The sequence below is a fragment of the Syngnathus leptorhynchus genome, chromosome 17, assembly GCF_054491065.1.
Source record: "Syngnathus leptorhynchus isolate UIUO chromosome 17, UIUO_Slep, whole genome shotgun sequence".
Classification (NCBI taxonomy): domain Eukaryota; kingdom Metazoa; phylum Chordata; class Actinopteri; order Syngnathiformes; family Syngnathidae; genus Syngnathus; species Syngnathus leptorhynchus.
Window position 1 is genome coordinate 1,052,904 of NC_141211.1, and position 17,876 is coordinate 1,070,779.

General features: G+C 44.9%; 1 protein-coding gene across 2 annotated transcripts; it reads left to right on the forward strand.

The window, feature by feature from the left end:
• The first annotated feature begins 282 nt into the window (after positions 1-282).
• nova1 (NOVA alternative splicing regulator 1) lies at positions 283-14,265 on the forward strand. 2 transcript variants are annotated; one of them, XM_085936636.1, is made up of 5 exons: positions 283-410; positions 485-664; positions 6,260-6,403; positions 10,253-10,419; positions 11,104-14,265. In XM_085936636.1, the coding sequence occupies exons 2-5, from the start codon at positions 502-504 to the stop codon at positions 12,121-12,123; spliced, it is 1,494 nt and encodes a 497-aa protein (XP_085792762.1). In that variant the 5' UTR covers positions 283-410; positions 485-501; the 3' UTR covers positions 12,124-14,265. The 2 variants fall into 2 exon arrangements, with proteins under 2 accessions (XP_085792762.1, XP_085792763.1); XM_085936637.1 differs by lacking the exons at positions 283-410; positions 485-664 and adding an exon at positions 3,613-3,718.
• Positions 14,266-17,876: the final 3,611 nt, after the last annotated feature.

Sequence of the window (17,876 nt, forward strand, 5' to 3'; positions counted from 1 at the left end):
AATGATTTTTAGGTTCCCCAACTCCGTTTCTACGTACAATAGAAAGCTGCGCTTGAGGACATGGAAGAGAAAGATGGGGTTAAGTAAAGGTACAAATATCTTCTTCCCCCTCCCAGTGTCGGAGCTTAGTTTTAAAGGCTTTATCTTCGTAAAGTGCCGCCACCCCCATTATTAGAGTTTTTTTTTTTTTTTTTTTTGTGGGAGGAGGGCGCAGGTCTGTTTTGTTTTGCGCATCAACAATAAAGAGCGCGCTCTTGGAGAGCACGTTGCAGCCCGCCTGTCCCTCAATGGAATTTATATTTAGCTCAGTAAGGGACGGCGGCGGAAAGTGGCGTCCCACTCGAAGCATTCAAGCTCCCAAAACTTGTTCATTTGGCGGTGCGCGTCATCCGGCTGTGCCGCTGCTGCTGGTGAGGGCGCTGTGTGAATGTGTGCGCGCGAGCGAGCGAGTGTGAGGAAGGGACGAGCACAAATTTATCTCCAGCTCCGGGGGAGGGAAAGATGATGGCCGGTGGTGGCGAAGCAGCAATGGACCACAACGGGATATACTCAACAGCTAACCTGCAGCAAAGCCACATGGAGGCGGACAACTCGGACTCCCGTAAGCGACCGCTGGAAACTCCGGCGGAGGAGGCCGGCTGTACCAAGCGCACCAATACTGGAGGTAAGAAGAAGCCAATAACAAGCAGCTCTTTCCGTCGCGATTCTTCCATCCTCCCCATCGACAAGGCTTTTGCGATCACTTGTGGAACACCAATTTGCGCTCTTGCATGTGAACCCGCTGCTTGCAAAACAAGCCAGCGTAGCTTCAATGCACATTCACGCAGTGTGTTCAACCCCCCCTACGTGCTGCACCTGTGCATTTGGCGCTTTTTTTGGGGGGGGATTTGTGTGTGTGTGTGTGTGTGTGTGTGTGTGTGTGTGTGTGTGTGTCTGTCTATGTGTGTGTGTCATGCGGTTGTTACTTCAACACGCCTTGACACAGTGGCCTCTTTATGGCAGGTCGCTTTTGGATATCAATCCAGCCCCCCACCCTCCTCTTTGCCCCACACGTCCATTCAGAGCAGAGGTGATGGGTTCTATTTTGCAAAGTCTTTAAGAACATTTGAAGTCATCTTTTCACCGTTAACCATCTGTTTCTCCGTTCAAATTCCTCAAGGTTTGGCAGCAAGAAAACAAAGATGAATACAGTTTTAAATCTCCCTCTGCAAATTTCAATGATGCTCAGTGTGGAATTAAAAGAGAATAGGTTTGACAGTGCAGTGTCTTGTGAGTCCTTGAGGTCAGACATCTGGCTGGAAGTTCACGGAGAGGTGACAGCCCACTTGAACCTAAACACAAATGCTCTCAAGTGCAGACAGAGCATGTCATAATAATAATAAAGTGAATGGGAATCATTGCTCACAATGCCAAATTGGATCTTTGACCTAGAAAGCAGGTTTCACTAAAAGAACTTGTTACTTTCATTTTTTGACGACATGGCGGATCCCCTCTTTAAATGTTGTGAACTTTTGTTTCCGTGCCAGTCTGCGTGAGTGTAGCTCCTTCCCCCCCCCAGGTAATACCATTACAGCCACGTAGTGCACTTCATGCTGCCTCACTACACATTTATCAACAATCAGTTGACAGAATGATGAACCTCTATCTCCCAGCTACTCTGTCCATTTTGTCTCCAAAAGGAGTACTTTATTTTTCACCTCTCCTCTAAAATGTCATCTCTTACTTTATGTCATCCGTCGGATCCCGTCTCCATCTGTCCTGCATTAGCACCCCTGAAATCATAGGTGCCGAGAAATCACACGGCGTTCTCACTTTGCAAGTTAAGAGTTCACACTTATTTCTTGCGAAATTAATCAATGTCAATTTGCAAGTCATACGATGACATTTTCGATTAAATCTGCTGGAAAGTGCACGCATGCACGCATGTCAGCCATGCAGCACAGTACTACAAATGCGTCACTATTTAATCCAATGACATTCATTTGCGTTAGCGCATCAATTGCAAATGCTACGTAGCGCTTAGTATCAGCTCCCATGACACGGCGTAAACATAGGATTGGACGACAGACGCTACTGAGCCAGCGCTTATCTGCATTTGATATTGATCATGTTCCTTGTAGCAAACTGATCATTACCATGACTGTCAGTTGTAACAAAGAAAAGAGTGCCTGTGCTCTTAGAGCCGAGCCCCCCCCCCCGTCAAGCGTTAGAAGCCAAAGACACGGCAAATGAGGCTGATCCCTCTTCTTTTATCACCACTGCCCTCCTCTTCTCAAAATGAACATATTTCATTCATTTCGGCCGAGCCTGTGTTTCTTGGCAAGCGCGCGTTAATCTACAAAATGCTCGTTTGACTTGATTTTAGGAGTACAATTTTTGTCGCTAATGGGGGTTTGGCACAGGAATGTGAGGCGTACTTGTTTTTTTGTTGTTGAATTTTTGGGTGGGAAGGACACAGGTGCCCTTGCAGAGCGATGTGACGTGAGCGGACTGTGAATTTGCCAGGTGGTGGGGAAAGAGAGAACAAGAGAGAGAGAGAGGGGGATAGGAAAGAAGATAGAGCAAAGTGAAAGCTCCATGGAGTCTACGGGGAAGCTGTGTCTATATACAGTCAGTATGACACTGGTCAAATGTTGTAGGAGGCTGCAAGAGCAATATTAGGCCTGGATTGACGATAGATGATGATGCAAAAGCACCTCCCTTTTTTTGCCGACAGAACGTTGTGTGAAACGGAGCCGCCGCTGTGTCTACACGCAGCCAGTTGAAAAGACACGCACATTGCGGCTCTTTATGTGCACTCTCTTAAGATCCCACTCGCTGTGGGGATTTATAGGCGTAGTGATTGGCTTCATCACCCCCCTCCGCCATTCTGCGGCACTGCCATTTGCAATGGTTGATGAGCCCCTCCGCCCTCTCAAACATGGCCGTCTAAGGGACCGGGGTGGGCGGGTGGGTGGGGGGAAAGGCGAGCGGGCGGCGTACGGCAGGCACGCCGTCTCCGATCACTCCTCCTCCACATTTTTTTTTTTTTTATCATCTAGCCTAGGTTATCAATACACCGCTTGGGTCAGCGGTGAAGGTCACGCTACATGCTTGCCCGTTCACGGCCCCCCTTCTCAATGCTTCACCTTGTCGGGTTCCACAAAAAAAAGTGAGGGAAGGGACTGCCGTACTTTATAGTGCTGCGTCAAAAGAGGCGGAGTATGGGAAGAAAATTCAATTTTTGGGACTGGCTTTTTGGGGGTGGGGACATGACGCGGCGGCGAGAGGCGGCCACCCATTGGCCGAGCCCAGCGTCATTCGGGCGCGTTGCCGCAGATGGACAGGCCACTCGATGAATATGGATGAGAGCAGCGAAAAGGGTGATGCGGCAGGGAAGACCCCCCCCCTCCTCCTTCACACCGATGCAGGCTCGAACAATGCGTGCCGTCTTTCACTGAAAACACTGAGAGTCTGCATTAGCATTTTTGCAGACAATTGAGGCTGTGGCCAGCTGCAGGCATGACTCGGACGCTGCGGTGAAATCTCTTTTTCTGCACCCGCCGATGAAACAGACCTCAGTGGGGAAGGGAGAAGAAAAAAAAAAAAAGCGGCCACATTCCTCAACACTACGGTCGCACCTATGCCGAGGGTAACGTTAAGACACCCTTTTGAGATTGTGTCCCGGCATTGATGGCGATCTGACACAGGACCGGAGAAGCAGCAGATCTCAGAATGGGTAAGCCCTCCAAACTCTTTTTTTTTAATTTTTTTCCCTCTGACTTGTTGAATTGATCCATCTCCAAGACATCGACTTTTGGTCACTTCATTCATGTGTCCGTTAGCGGTCATTTTGCTTCTGCCTGCTTTTAGTGGCAGCTTAGTACGTAGATTGAGATGCAGAATGAGGTACCTAGCGGTTGTAGGAAGGAAGGAGGGAGCGTGGACGGACGGCATCTCCTCCTGACCCACCCCCCTTGGATGACTTAACCAAATGTATTTGGCTCAGCATCTCCTCCCAGTATTGTAAGAAGGGCTTTGAACTAGCACCCCCACCGGCTCAGCGTCCCAATGTGCCCCAGCAACAGATTGCCGTGTTTACTCTACCACATGATGCCATGAAAAACCTGTTACTGTGATCTCAGACACTAGCTTGGAATTAATTATTGACTAATGACTGCAAACATGACCGCCAGGGTGACGGAGAGAACCGTAGTGGTTTCCTCGCCCTCCCTGGGGTTTAGTTGATGCCAAGCCGAAAGTTACGCAGTGGGTTTGGGCTCGTCTGTCAACAACAGGTCTTTCGACGTCTGGGTTCCGCAACCGGCTTCGTCGTTGCCTTCAAATTCTCGCCCTTGCTGACATTTGATAGAATTTCGGCGATAGTAGTCGCAGCTTCAAATACTTGGCAGCGACCACGTCGATGGTGCGTGATCTTTCTTTTTTGCACCAAGGTCATTTTATTGTTTTTCAATGTGAGGATTGCGTAGGAACAGATTTCACGTCGTGAAAATCCAAAGATTTGGCGATGCGGAAAAAAAAAGACACCTATTGCTTACAATGATGTTAGAAATAGCAAAAGGAGAGAATCTGGTTGATTGACCTGGCAAATTCATAAGCTGTAGAAAATGTGTCCATAATTCTCTTAATTGTCACGTACATGTCTGTGTTTTGTGGAAGCTTTCATGATGGGTGGTACGCTCCAAACAAATGTGTGTCTGAATGGAACATGAGGGGCATATTAATGGCAAGTGAAGACTATGGCTATGCACTTTCTTTATGATCAAGAGCCATGTTCTCTCAAATATCTTCAATAATGGTGGCAACAGGTTGCTTTACATTCATTGGGATCTACTCGTATCCATTTGTCTTTCTCCTGCCACCATTGATTGTGTGGATGGGGGGGGAATAACAGCGAGAAAAGGATAATTCCCCATAACAGCGAAAAAAGGATAATTCCCCCAAAAACATAAGCTTGTTTCTTTACATCTCTGCCCATTTGAAGTGGCGTCACCCTTGAGGCAGCCGATCAAGAGTGAACATGACGTCACCGCATCGGAATCGGGATGCAGGGGGATCGTTTGTAACGGGGCTCTAAAATACGGTGTACAATCTTTAGAATGACATCATCATGATAGATATCTATTCATTCTTTCCGGACAAAATTGTTGCCACACTCGGGATTTCTTTACGTTCAAGGTCAATACAAATTTAGCATCCTTCTTATAGTCTGGATTTTATTGGCAGCAATGCATTGTTGTCAATTTCTTACTATTATGGGAAAACCTGAGAAAGTCATTTTGCAGGCCCTTTCAAAATGGTAGCAATCTCAACTCATTTGTGCTTTTGGCTGCTCTGCATTCCTCTCATGCCATCTTATTTTGATAGATGGCTATATTGCTTCATTCATTGCATTGAAAAGGTCCACATCCTTCCTTCCTTCCTTCCTCCCTTCCTTCCTCCCTTCCTTCCCTTTCTAATAAGCAAGTAATGGCGAGTGACATTGTTATGGCTTTGCGTTTGAACACAGCCTGGTTAAAAGCCAGTGAAAACGGCTTAAATGAGGCCCTTGCAATCCGGAAAGAAGGTCATCATTTCCTCTGAAAAAATATCTAGGACAGGACACAGAACACACCACTAGACTGATTTCAACGTTAATATGTGTGCTACTCAAGCTGTTTGGCTGTGAAGGTAATGAGACCCAAGTAGGGTGTCAAACATAAGGCTGCTGAACCAAAAGTGGCCTGCTTGAGGGTTCAGCGTGGCCGGCTGGATGTTCGCCCGTTCTGTGAAAATGACTCTTTGGTGTGGTTAGGGTTTAAAAATGTGCAATTCCATATTTGCTTCAGTGTGATGGATTACTATTGTCCATGAAATATGTCTACGTATTTTTGATTGCATATACATGGAGAATACATTTTTAGGGTCGTGATGACTTACTTCTTATATGTATGTTTAAAATTGTTCTCACTCTATGGTTCAGGACTCAATGTAAGCTTCCATAATTATTATGAACATGGAGGGGAAATGAGTTCTTCAATTTCATAATTGTATTTCATTTCTGATTCTGTATTTTTTTTACTTCCAAATACTTCTGAACCGCAAATTCATTTCTAAAGAAAGCTTTTTTGTGGTTATTGGGAAATGATGATTTGATGTTCCTGGTCTGGCCCACTTGACATCAAATGAGGCTGCCCGTGGCTCCTGAACTACTGATGTAAATGGGCAACTTTATGAAACATGAGCCCTTTTTTACATTCCGCCTCTCTCTGTCTCACAGAGGAGGGTGAATACTTCCTGAAGGTGCTGATTCCCAGCTATGCAGCCGGCTCTATCATCGGCAAGGGCGGCCAGACTATTGTCCAACTACAGAAAGAGACGGGTGCCACCATTAAGCTGTCGAAATCCAAAGATTTCTACCCAGGTAAGAGGTCTTTCAATCTTGATCAAGAGGGATGTGGTGAAACACAGCCATTGCAACAAGTGAAGGATGTTCTATAACATCCACAAATACCCGAGCCGTAGAGGAGTCTGTGTTTGTCCTTCATGCCTCAGGGGATGCTTCAAAACGCTGGAAAATAACAAAAGTAACAGGTGCTGTGCACCTCACTGCTTATTAGGTCCAGATGTTTATACAATGATGCAATCAAAAGCATATCATCCCTGTACTCCACATATTTAGAACACAATTTACTGCGTTCAAATTGGAAAATATGTCGTGGCCACAAAGACCAATGGAAGACATCTCTTTGTATCGGTCGTAGGCCGCCACCTGCTCGGCCCGTTTGCTTCGCCCCTCTCATAATTGTGATGGGTTGCCGGCCCACACAAGTAACATCAAACAACTGCTTTCATTCCAAATCGCTCGATGTTTGAACAAAGAGATATTTCTGCGACGTGCTTTACCTTTGGTGATAAATCACTGGGCATTTTGGCTGATGTAGCATGCTAATACACTTACACACAGATCACGCCCTCATCTGTCTTCCTGCGGCACTCTGAGCGCACACCAGCAGCAGTACGATCACTCACGGGAAAAATCAGGGAGACAACAACCGCTGCAGCCATTTTCTCCTGCAGGCAGGCAGGCAGGCAGGCAGGCAGGCAGGCAGGCAGGCAGGCGGCAGGCGGCAGGCGGCAGGCGGCAGGCAGGCAGCAGGCAGCAGGCAGGCAGGCAGGCAGGCAGGCAGGCAGGCAGGCAGGCAGGCAGCAGGCAGGCCTCACCTCACACTGACCGCCGTCAGAAACATGAAAGTCCTGATGGCGACTGTAAAATTAGGCCTCGGTGTGGATGGCAGAGTGAGTGAGTGGAAATAGTGAAGAGTGGGGATGATGCATGATTGTATGTGAGAGGGGACAGGCGGGCCGGGCCGGGCCGGGTCGGGCCGGCCCAGAAATAGCCTGTTTGAGTCTCTCTCAGTAGACGTGACCCCTCTCCCAGCTGTAGTCCAGCTCCTCCAACACAGGCCAAGTTTCCTCTTCTTTAACATTTGCTTCTTATGATGACCTCATACTAAAATCTGAAGTCTGCCATGGAAGACATTTTTTCTTTTTTTGGAACACGTTTGGCTTGAAAACAAATGTTTGTTTTACAAGGCTCCCCTAGACTGTTAACACCTGGTAGCTCACTAAAGCCAGGCCCGGGCGGCTTTTATGGCATTCAGGGACCATTAACAGCGGACTCTTAAAATGTTGTCCTTTCACCTCTCAAATGTTGTCACTTGTCACAATGTGTATTAGTTTGAAAGAGCTAAACCTGTTGCAATTAGCGGCTTGTTCACTGCATATGGCGATATCCTCATAGTGGATGTTATGTTTTCCCCAATTGATATTTTTTTACACGCTGATGGGAACAGCTTCTTCTTCTACTGTCAGTCGTGGTTCTGATTTAAATGCCCCCCCCCACACACACACATACATCACATGAAATATTCACTCATAAAGTAAATGTGTCAATTCACTGCAGAATGCATGTTTGTCAAATAACGATCGAACTGTTCATCGTTTGATTATCACATCATTTAATTTACCGCGTGAATGGAATTTTTTGTCGCATCATAAAGTCATCTTACAGTCAATTTAAAACTGCGGCGGTATTACATTGGTCTCAATGATCTCTTAGGCAACTAAGAAGAAGAATTACAATCCAAACTCTAGATGAAAGAAAATCACGGCTATCTTTGACAAAGCTGCCCGACTGAAACTCTCAGGAACATTTCTGTACCCCCTGCGACTCAAGACCTGAAATATTAATAGCGTAGCTTACAGAAGATATTGCCAAATGGATCACCGACAGTATAGGGCAAGGCTTGAGGTGGTCAAATAGATCATTGTCCCGTTAGATTGGCACATGGGCATCTATGCTAGCATGTAAGGCTGCATGGCTTCAGATGATCACACTGCTTTGGCAGCCGCAGCATTTCTCCACAGCACGCTTGCACGTATCCTCACTATAAGTTCCTCTAGCCATTTATTCTTTATTTTTGCTTCTGCCAGCAGGCAAAAATGTGATGATGGCTATAGTACACAAACGCTGTTTTAATATTCATACACAGTGTGGTGAAAGCGCTTTTGTTGGACAATTAGTGTTTCACGGATGTGTGCGGCGTATCTTTTTCCAACTAATGAAAAGCAGTGTAGAGGATTAATAGAACATTACACCCGCAGTTTATTTTAAAACGTACCCTGGATTTTGCATTCCTTTGAACATGGCTATAAAGCAACAATAGTTGAACTAAAACAGTGACGTGTTAGGAATTGATGCGTTGACATAAAAGCGCACATTAGGTTAAAAGCCGGTGGTGGCTGGCACGCTTCCCTCTGTCACTTTTTCACTTCAAAAATGACCAGCAGGTGCAACAGCACAGACTGACTGTGTGGTCCCATTTCATTTGCTGCCTGCTTATTTGCTTCTCTGCATGCCTTGTGTTTGGATAAATACGCAAACTGGCTCCTTTGTCGAGGAGGATTTATTCAGGCCGCCGTGGATATAAAATACACTCGTGTAATCATATGCAATTCATCTCTCTTCATAAAAGTGATGAGTCAAGAAAAGGCAAATTGTTACCTTTTTTTCCTTTGATGTTCTGAGAAATCACAAAGTCAAGTCAAGTCAAGTTTATTTGTATAGCCCTAAATCACAAGCAGTCTCAAAGGGCTTCACATAGACAATCAATTGACAATAAGAAAATTAAAACCCAAATCAGTCACTGCTATTTTCCCATGCTGACGATACGGGCGAATGCAAGGTTTAAGATATTTTTGCTCTAGATTCCCGTGACAGTCGCGCCGCCCCAGAGATATTCTAAAACTAGCACTTTGTAAAGGGCCTGACATATACCCGAGACCCACTGGAGTTTGCTCTTGAGCAACACAGAACATTATCCGCACGGGTTTCACACACCCACATTCCTAATGTGATTTTTTTACACACACTCACTTTTACATCCAAAAATGGCCGTTTGCTTGAGTGCCGGGACTTTGCTCATCATTTGTAACTCACATTCTGATGACGAAGGGCAATTAGAGGCTTAGAATAACGCTGGGGGTTGCGCCTATACAGACATTGGAGCCATGACCGAAGAAAAACTTTGAGAGCTTTGAAAATAGGTCACATTCACGCTCCTGTGTTTTGTCTCTTTTGCTTTCTCTTTGGCAGACTAATTAACTAATAACCATAATATGTCTGTAAAACCAGCCTAAGCAATTTCCATTTTCTCATTGTCGACGGGTGGCGAGGTGGGTCGCGTGGGCCAGAACCCATCAGCTGCGCGCTTAATGTGTCTGGATATTCACATCATGCCCAGTCCGGCAGAAATGTTCAGCCTCGGAGGTCCGCAATCTCCCGAGTAGCGTTGTCTTTTTCTGAGCGACAATAACATTGAACAGAGAGCAAGGCGGGAAAAGTTGATACAAAAGGGCGAATGTTTTTGAAAATTGAGCGGAACAATGTGGGTGGAGAAAGAACCCAAGAGGTTGTTGAGCCTCTTAGAACTGAAAAGCAAGTAAGACTGAGTGAAAGAGTTACATCACTGAAGAGGAATCCTTCCCCCATGGCTCACTAACCAAGCGTGCTTCTTTCTTTCAGCTGTTTCTCCGTTGATTGTGTAAATGGGGGAAGGAAGGAATAGCTGGGTAATTGGGTCGCTTTGTAGAATGTCAAGGAACATTTTCTTCCATTGCCAGGAAGTCTTTATATGAATGTAGATTGAGGCAAATCCCATCAATCCATTCCAAGTAAGTGATCAGTTGTGTTTGCATTCTGTCATTGTAGGAACAACAGAGCGCGTCTGTCTGATACAGGGTACCGTTGAAGCCCTCAACGGTGTCCACAACTTCATTGCCGAGAAAGTCCGAGAAATGCCCCAGAGTGCTCAGAAGCCGGAACCCGTCAGCATACTGCAGCCGCAGACCACCGTCAACCCCGACCGTATCAAACAGGTGCGTTTGGGTCAAGCCGAGACGTTGCGTACGACAAACGTGGTCGGGACATCACGGGGGAAAAAAAAAGTTGCTGCCCGCTTGGCAAAATGGGCCCATTCTACTAAGTTGATCTCATTATGACTCATTCACTCCCATTGACGACCATAGACGACATCAACTGGGCCGGCAGTGACTGGGTTCATCCAAGAGTCTCGCTTATGGACTACATTTCAGCCTTCCCCGAGAGGCCGATTGAGATCTTGGCCTTGGTGGGACTTGTCACCTCATCCATCTCTCTAGTTGCGGTGCAGAAGGCGCAGTTTACAACTTTATAGGTTAGCACCGTTAGTCAGTCTCTGAGGCATGACCCGCAGGCTGGTAAGGTCAGGAAAAAGTGAGGGTATGGGGCTATTTTTACCTGCAGGTTTTCATAGCAAGACAGAGCCATGTGACAGCTGTAGCTTAAACCCCCTAGGATTAACAAATGGCTGAGTGCTAGCAGGTGCTAGCAAAGCGCCGAGCGACTGGGTGCGAAGCGTCCCTTGTTTTGTTTGTGCTCTTAAATGGTTCCATTTTGCCGCCACTCTATGTATATATATATATATATATATATATATATATATATATATATATATATATATATATATATATATATATATATATATATATATATATATACGTGTGGTTTATATTTTTCTGCAGGCCAAACTGATTGTGCCCAACAGCACGGCTGGGCTGATTATTGGCAAGGGAGGAGCTACAGTGAAAGCCGTGATGGAGCAGTCAGGGGCTTGGGTGCAGCTCTCCCAGAAGCCGGAGGGCATCAACCTGCAGGAGCGAGTGGTAACAATCAGTGGGGAGCCTGAGCAGAACCGTAAGGCAGTGGAGATCATAGTTCAAAAGATCCAAGAGGACCCTCAGAGCAGCAGCTGCCTCAACATCAGTTATTCCAACGTCTCCGGGCCGGTGGCTAACTCCAACCCCACCGGATCCCCGTACGCCAACACGGCCGAAGTGCTGCCTAACGCAGCGGCGGCAGCCGCCACCGCCTCCAGTCTTCTGGGCCAGGCCGGCTTGACGGGAATGGGTGCCTTCCCTGCCACCATGTCTAGCTTCTCTGGCAATGACCTCCTGGCCATCACATCAGCCCTCAACACGCTGGCCAGCTATGGCTACAATACCAACACCTTGGGCTTAGGCCTTAACCCCGCAGCAGCCTCCGGTGTCCTCGCCGCAGTCGCGGCCAGCGCTAACCCGGCGGCCGCCGCCGCAGCTAACCTCTTAGCCTCCTATGCTAGCGACGCCTCCAGCAGCGCCGGCCACCCGGCGACGGGGCTGGGCGGTTTCTCCCTGGGTTCTCTGGCGGCGGCTACAGGTGCTTCCAACGGTTACCTAAACGCTTCGTCCCCACTGATGGCCTCCTCCCTATTAGCCACAGAGAAGCTCGCAGACGGAGCCAAGGACGTGGTTGAAATCGCTGTACCCGAAAATCTGGTGGGTGCCATTTTGGGCAAAGGAGGAAAAACGCTGGTGGAGTACCAGGAGCTAACAGGAGCCCGCATCCAGATCTCCAAAAAGGGAGAGTTCATCCCTGGTACTCGGAACCGTAAAGTCACCATAACAGGGTCGCCAGCAGCTACACAAGCGGCGCAGTATCTGATCAGCCAGCGGATCACGTATGAGCAGGGCGTGCGTGCTACCAACCCGCAAAAAGTGGGTTAAAAGAGAGAAGGAAAGCAAGGAAAGAAAGGATGAGGACAGAGCTAGAGGGGGAATTCCTAGAGGGTCACAATGAGGAAGAAAGGGAAATGTCCAAATATTTCTTTAATATTACAGAATCAAATGAGAGGATCAAAAAAGGAGGAGGAGGGGGAGGCACCGAAGACAAGAGGGTGTGTGTGCGCGTGTGTGTGCGTGCGTGCGTGCGTGCGTGCGTGCGTGTGATATTCGAATGTGTTTTAGGACTGAAGCGTCCTGATGTTTTTTAAAAGTTTGTGTCGAGTCCTTTCTGATGATGGCGATCAAAGTGAGCTGAAGTGCTCCACTGCCAAGCTGCAGATTCAAGGGTGAGATATAAAGTTTCACCTTCCTCTAAAACCTCATTGCTGATTTACTTTTCCTCTTAGTTCGTTTTTTTTTTCTTTCTTTTTTAATCTCGGTTCAACGGTTTCGATGTCAGTTGCAGACCTCAGCTCCCGGTGAGTTGAGTGCGTCCAGTGAGGTTACAGCCAAAATAATGGGGCTGTTCCACAAAATCTTTGTATACAATGCAGAAGGCACTATTATGAGGGAGCCGTTTTACAAAAAAGCAACAAAAAAAAGCAAATTATTTACCTATGTTGACATTTGTTGAAATCTTATATTGTCATTGAAATTTCTAAATTGGGGTATTTTATATTTTTAGCCATTATTTATTAATATGATCAAATTGAATTCAAACATTTTATTTAAACCTGCCAATGCAGGTTGATCTGAATGTAAAAAAAAAAAAAAAAAGATTTGCCTATTTTTTATTTACAGGGATCAAATGTTTTGCAGTGAAAGAAATGTAAAGTCAAGCCCAGTGTGAACTAAACAAGTGCAGTTTGCGAGTATAGTTCAGGGGCTCAATAATCCATGTGAGAGGATAGAGGAGACACACAGGAATGTATCAATATAGATATATATTTAACACATAGCTCCCACAAATGCACAAACATTCAAATATATCAAGTCATGGCAACAAAACCCCCGGAAATAAGTTCTTTTACCCTTTATCGGTGCTAGCGGATTTCAGATATCCCTCCCCCATTATGGCTCAGCCCAGATAATGATGAAAGCATTTTTGATTTGGAAAAATTGGCCCAAAAATACCTGACAGTGGTTTTTGCCTTATGGTGGTGTCCGTGATCCCTATAATTAACATACGTATGTAGGTAAATATTGCGCGCTCAAGTTGTAAGTAGTGTGTCCACTGTTGCACTTCCATAAGAATCCAGCCACATCTGTGAACAAACAAAAACCATTGCCTTTACATTTAAGGGTACCAAATATTCTTCTCCAGAGGCATCCTCTAATGAAAGGGAAATCGAGTGACACTTGAAAAGGCTCGCTCGCCCGCCCGCTCGCTCGCTCGGTCACACTTTGCGTGAGCCGTCCTTCTCGATTTGCATGGAGACAAAAACGAGTCTTTTGCTTCAAGCCTTTTATCAATCCCAAAAAACACATGGGGCAGAGTATCTCGTCAATCTTTTTCAATCACTGTCTTTCATGAGATAATAGTTAATCTAAAGTGGGGAGGCCAACTATTTTGAGCATTTCTCAGCACTGAAAAGAATACCTTGGCTTCCCTCTGTGCTGCTATCCATTGTGTTCATCTTGAGTACTCTTGGTCTACGAAGACTGCACTGTGAGACATTACGAACACAATGTGAAGCTTGTCTGTCACTTCTGGGATACCTGCCTGCGTGCGTGCGTGTGTGTGTGCACATCTATGTTACACGGAGCTGAAGATCTGACAAGAGGGACATCATAAATATCTTCCAATGCCGTTGGCACGGGCACAGCGCTCTTAAATTAGAGGATGCAAACTGCTTTCTTTTTACGCTCTCAAATTGGATGACAGCTAAGCCCCGCCCCCAAATACAACATCTTCCACTCAGTTGTCTGAACAAACCACGTTTGTGTTTACAGCTGAGTAATATCCAAGAAATGTTATTTTTGGGGACATTTTTTTTCCCCTTTCTGTCCCTCCCTCCCTCCCTTGACTTTTTTTGGACAGAAGGATGGTCCGAGTACCGATTTCACTTCCTGAACTTCATCACCAATCTGGCTACGTGTGAAATAGTAGAACATTGTACTGCCCAGTGGTTTAGCATAGTCAAATAAAATACAAGCACAAAAACAAGGGGGGGGGGGTTGGTTTATCAATGCAACTGGACTGCTTGATTGCAGGGAGCTTATTCTTCAAACCTCTGTCAAAACAGTGCCAAATACAATATCTCTCTGCACCTCATTAACTTTCCTCTTTCTCTCAACATCTTATTCTCCCCCTCTTGCACGTTTGTCGTCATTCTCGGGTTCCACCTGTGACCTAATGGCTAGCTAGCTCTCTGTGCTTTTTTTTTTCCTTATGCTTCTTTCTTCCCCCTCCTACCGTACAGTACACTGTGCTCTCCTCTCCCCCTCTTTCTCCTTTCTCCTGTCTCGTCTTCTCATGAGCGGTGTCGATCGGGTGTGCTGCTGCTGGTGGGAGTTATGCACTAGGTCGAAAGGGTACGATACTATTTTGCCAGGAGTTCACCGGGCTTAAAATGCACAGAAAAACACCTGCCTCCAAAAAAACTGTGACACCCACTACTAGACCAACCAGCAATTTTAACTAAAAAAAAAAAGTGTCCAATTCAGTCAATCTGAGAACAGGTAAGATTTTGAAAAAGAATGGAAGCGGACTTTTTTTTTTTTTTTCCTTCCCAGATGAGAGCAGATATGGGTTGAGCATTCATGACTATTCATATGTCGGCTGAAAAAAAACGAAGCTCATGTCACAAAAGCGATCAGAACGCATACGTTGGACGAAAAGTACGTGGGGAACTTGTTAGTGACCTCAAGCTGAAACAATGACATCCTTTATGCATATCCTCTTCTCTGAAAAATGACTCCAATTCATTTCTGTGGAATACAATATGTCACGTCATATGATCTATATGTACTTTATTGTAGCTATTCTAGTTTGTAGTCTAAATGCAGTCCAGCGTTGTCAATACAATGTGAACTATGTTATACTTGTGTGGATGATGAGAGTGCCAACTACGCCTGATTAAGATTAGCTTTGCGATTTGTTTGTGCATTATGATGACTCATCAAGCGGTGGTGGTGGTGGTGTCCATATTCCTGTCACTGATGATTTTGTTTGACAGTAAGAAAATGTAAAGAATATTGGAAGCAATATAGTAGCATGTTGTCCTGTTTTTGTGTTTTATGTCTGTTGTATGAACCTTTGAAGTTACAACAATTTTTGAATGAATAGGTTTACATGTACGATTTTCTTTTTTTTTTCTAAGTTATGAAGATGCTGCTATTTGATAAGTCAACTATACAAAATATTTGAGTTGAAAAGATGTCGGGCGGGTCAGTCCATCAGACATATGCTCCTCCAAACGGGAAGCACGCCACAAGGTGTATAGAAGACCATCTGCTCGAGTATTGATAAGAGAATAAGTAATAATAGACTCCATAGTACAACCTGTGCCAAACTAGACCTCTGCAGCTTCTGAAATGCTAGGTGTGCGATCAATTGTTCAATATCAATAACTTGTTTAGAAGTGCTGATCAAGTGCCAACCAAACACTGTCTTTTAAGTTGAGAAAAGATAATCATGATGTAAGAAAACAAAAAGGACAAGAAACTGTCTGTGCATTGTTTTGATCCCTTCCATAGGTTACATACTAGAATACGAGTAAAAAGATTGTGATTTTTATGGATCCATGATGTTTTACACTCCATGCATCCCTTGCGTGTTTGTTTGACCTGTGGCTTAAGTACTGCTGTTTTTTCACAATGTCTCTCTATTGGCCAGCATGGACTAAGCATAACATGTTATAAGCATCCATAACATAGCCATTAACAATCCAAAAAAATGTGTTTGTGGAGTTAGGTGTTATCTTTTTGCACGTCTTCTAATGCATGGTATCAAAGAAAAACATTTTGGAGGGAAAAAAAAAAAAAAGTCGACAAAAATTGGCGAGGCGACTTGTACGTAACATTCACGACACTGCATGCGGTCAAATGTAGAGTACTTCAGTTTTTCTCGCCTCATGTTTTGATGAACTTGTGTTTTTAATGTGGTGAGTTGGAAAGGAGTTTATTATTGTCATGTTGGCCCAGAAAAACAGCACTGACACAACAGCACCCGTATCTCAGATTCAACTCCATAACTCCAGACATCATCGGTTCAGGAAGACGTTGAAACAAAACAAACTAAACAAAGGGAAACAAGCAAATGTGAAAATGTAATTGGCTCCTTGTTTTGTCTCTTTTTTTTGTTTGTTTGTTTTTTAACCTAATCAGACGCACACGGCTGTTAGACATCCATTTATTGAACCAACGGGTTGAGCCTCATATAACATGTCAAGCTTCTACTTCTAATCTATGAATGTATCCATGACTTTTGATTTCATCAGGAATGTCACAACCATGTAGAGTTAATATCTATGTCCGATTTCACCTCTAGTCAGGTAGGCCTCTCACGGCCATTGTCATGAACCAGATATGTTGAACCCAATTTCCACTTCACTCGCATTATGTCATTTGTTTGGTGTTGCATAATTGCACTTTACTGATTATTCGGTCATAGTAGGTGTGAATTGAAGCAAACCATTTGGGTTTTTTTTTCTATTCTGATGTAATTTGTATTAATTAATCCTGTTGGGTGAATGATGGAAAGGGCTGGAGTCTCTGACAAAAATCGAGAAGTAGCACACGTTTCTTCTCTCTCTCTCTCTCTCCAACGCATTGTCCTTCACATTCCCTTCAGCAGATGTTTGTGTCAATCACCGAGTGCTTTGTTTTGAACAAATGTGTGAGAGGGATCTATAGTTTGTCTTTTTTATATCTATCTTTGTTGACTGGTCTTGAAAATTAGAAAATACACATCATTTATCCAGCTCATTTTCTTTTGGGGGGGGGGGGGGGCTGAAGGCAACTAAGGGATGTGTTTTTTTGTTTTTGTGTTTTGTTTTTGTTTTTTTATATATTACAGTCAAGTCTGAGAGGTGTAATCAGCACCAGCAAAAATGATGATTCTCTCTGCCACCTCGACATGACGAAAATAACGAAGGAAAAACAATTTGAACGCTGAAGGCCGAGTTACATGAGTGATATTTGTGTGTGGTTCTTTTAGGCTTCCAGCCCCCCTTTGCATTTACTTCTCCATATCTGAATGCCAAATGAATTACTGTATCATTCCAAAAAAAAGAAAAATAATAATTCTATTCACTCCACGTGTTCCGGACATTGGTCGCCCTTTCACACGACAGACTGGCTAAGGCTGCTTGCCCCCCACCCTTAAAAACCTCACCTACCTTGCGCCTCAGTGTCAAACAGCCGCCTACGCAAACGCGCTGTTTGCGTTTCACTTCGATGAGCACACGATACTGTGTTCACCCTTTAAATGGTATTTCTGACAACAAAGAAGATTGTTGCCAATCGGCAATGGTGGCCATTTTTTTTTATTTTTGTTTGAATCCTCCCATGAACTTGGTTGACTTTTTCATCCCCAGGAACTCATGTATACTTTGGATATATTTCACCATGTTTACTGTCAAACTGCTATGATTCTTTTTGCTTTTCTTTCTGGTTCTTTGGCTAATGTGCAGGGTTGAACACTGAAGGGGAGGGAGCATGCCAGTACATCGCAACATGATATTCGACATTTTGATTTGCTTTTTGTTCAAACTTGGGTTTGTTACATCTCAGAGGAAGAAAAAAAAATGGAC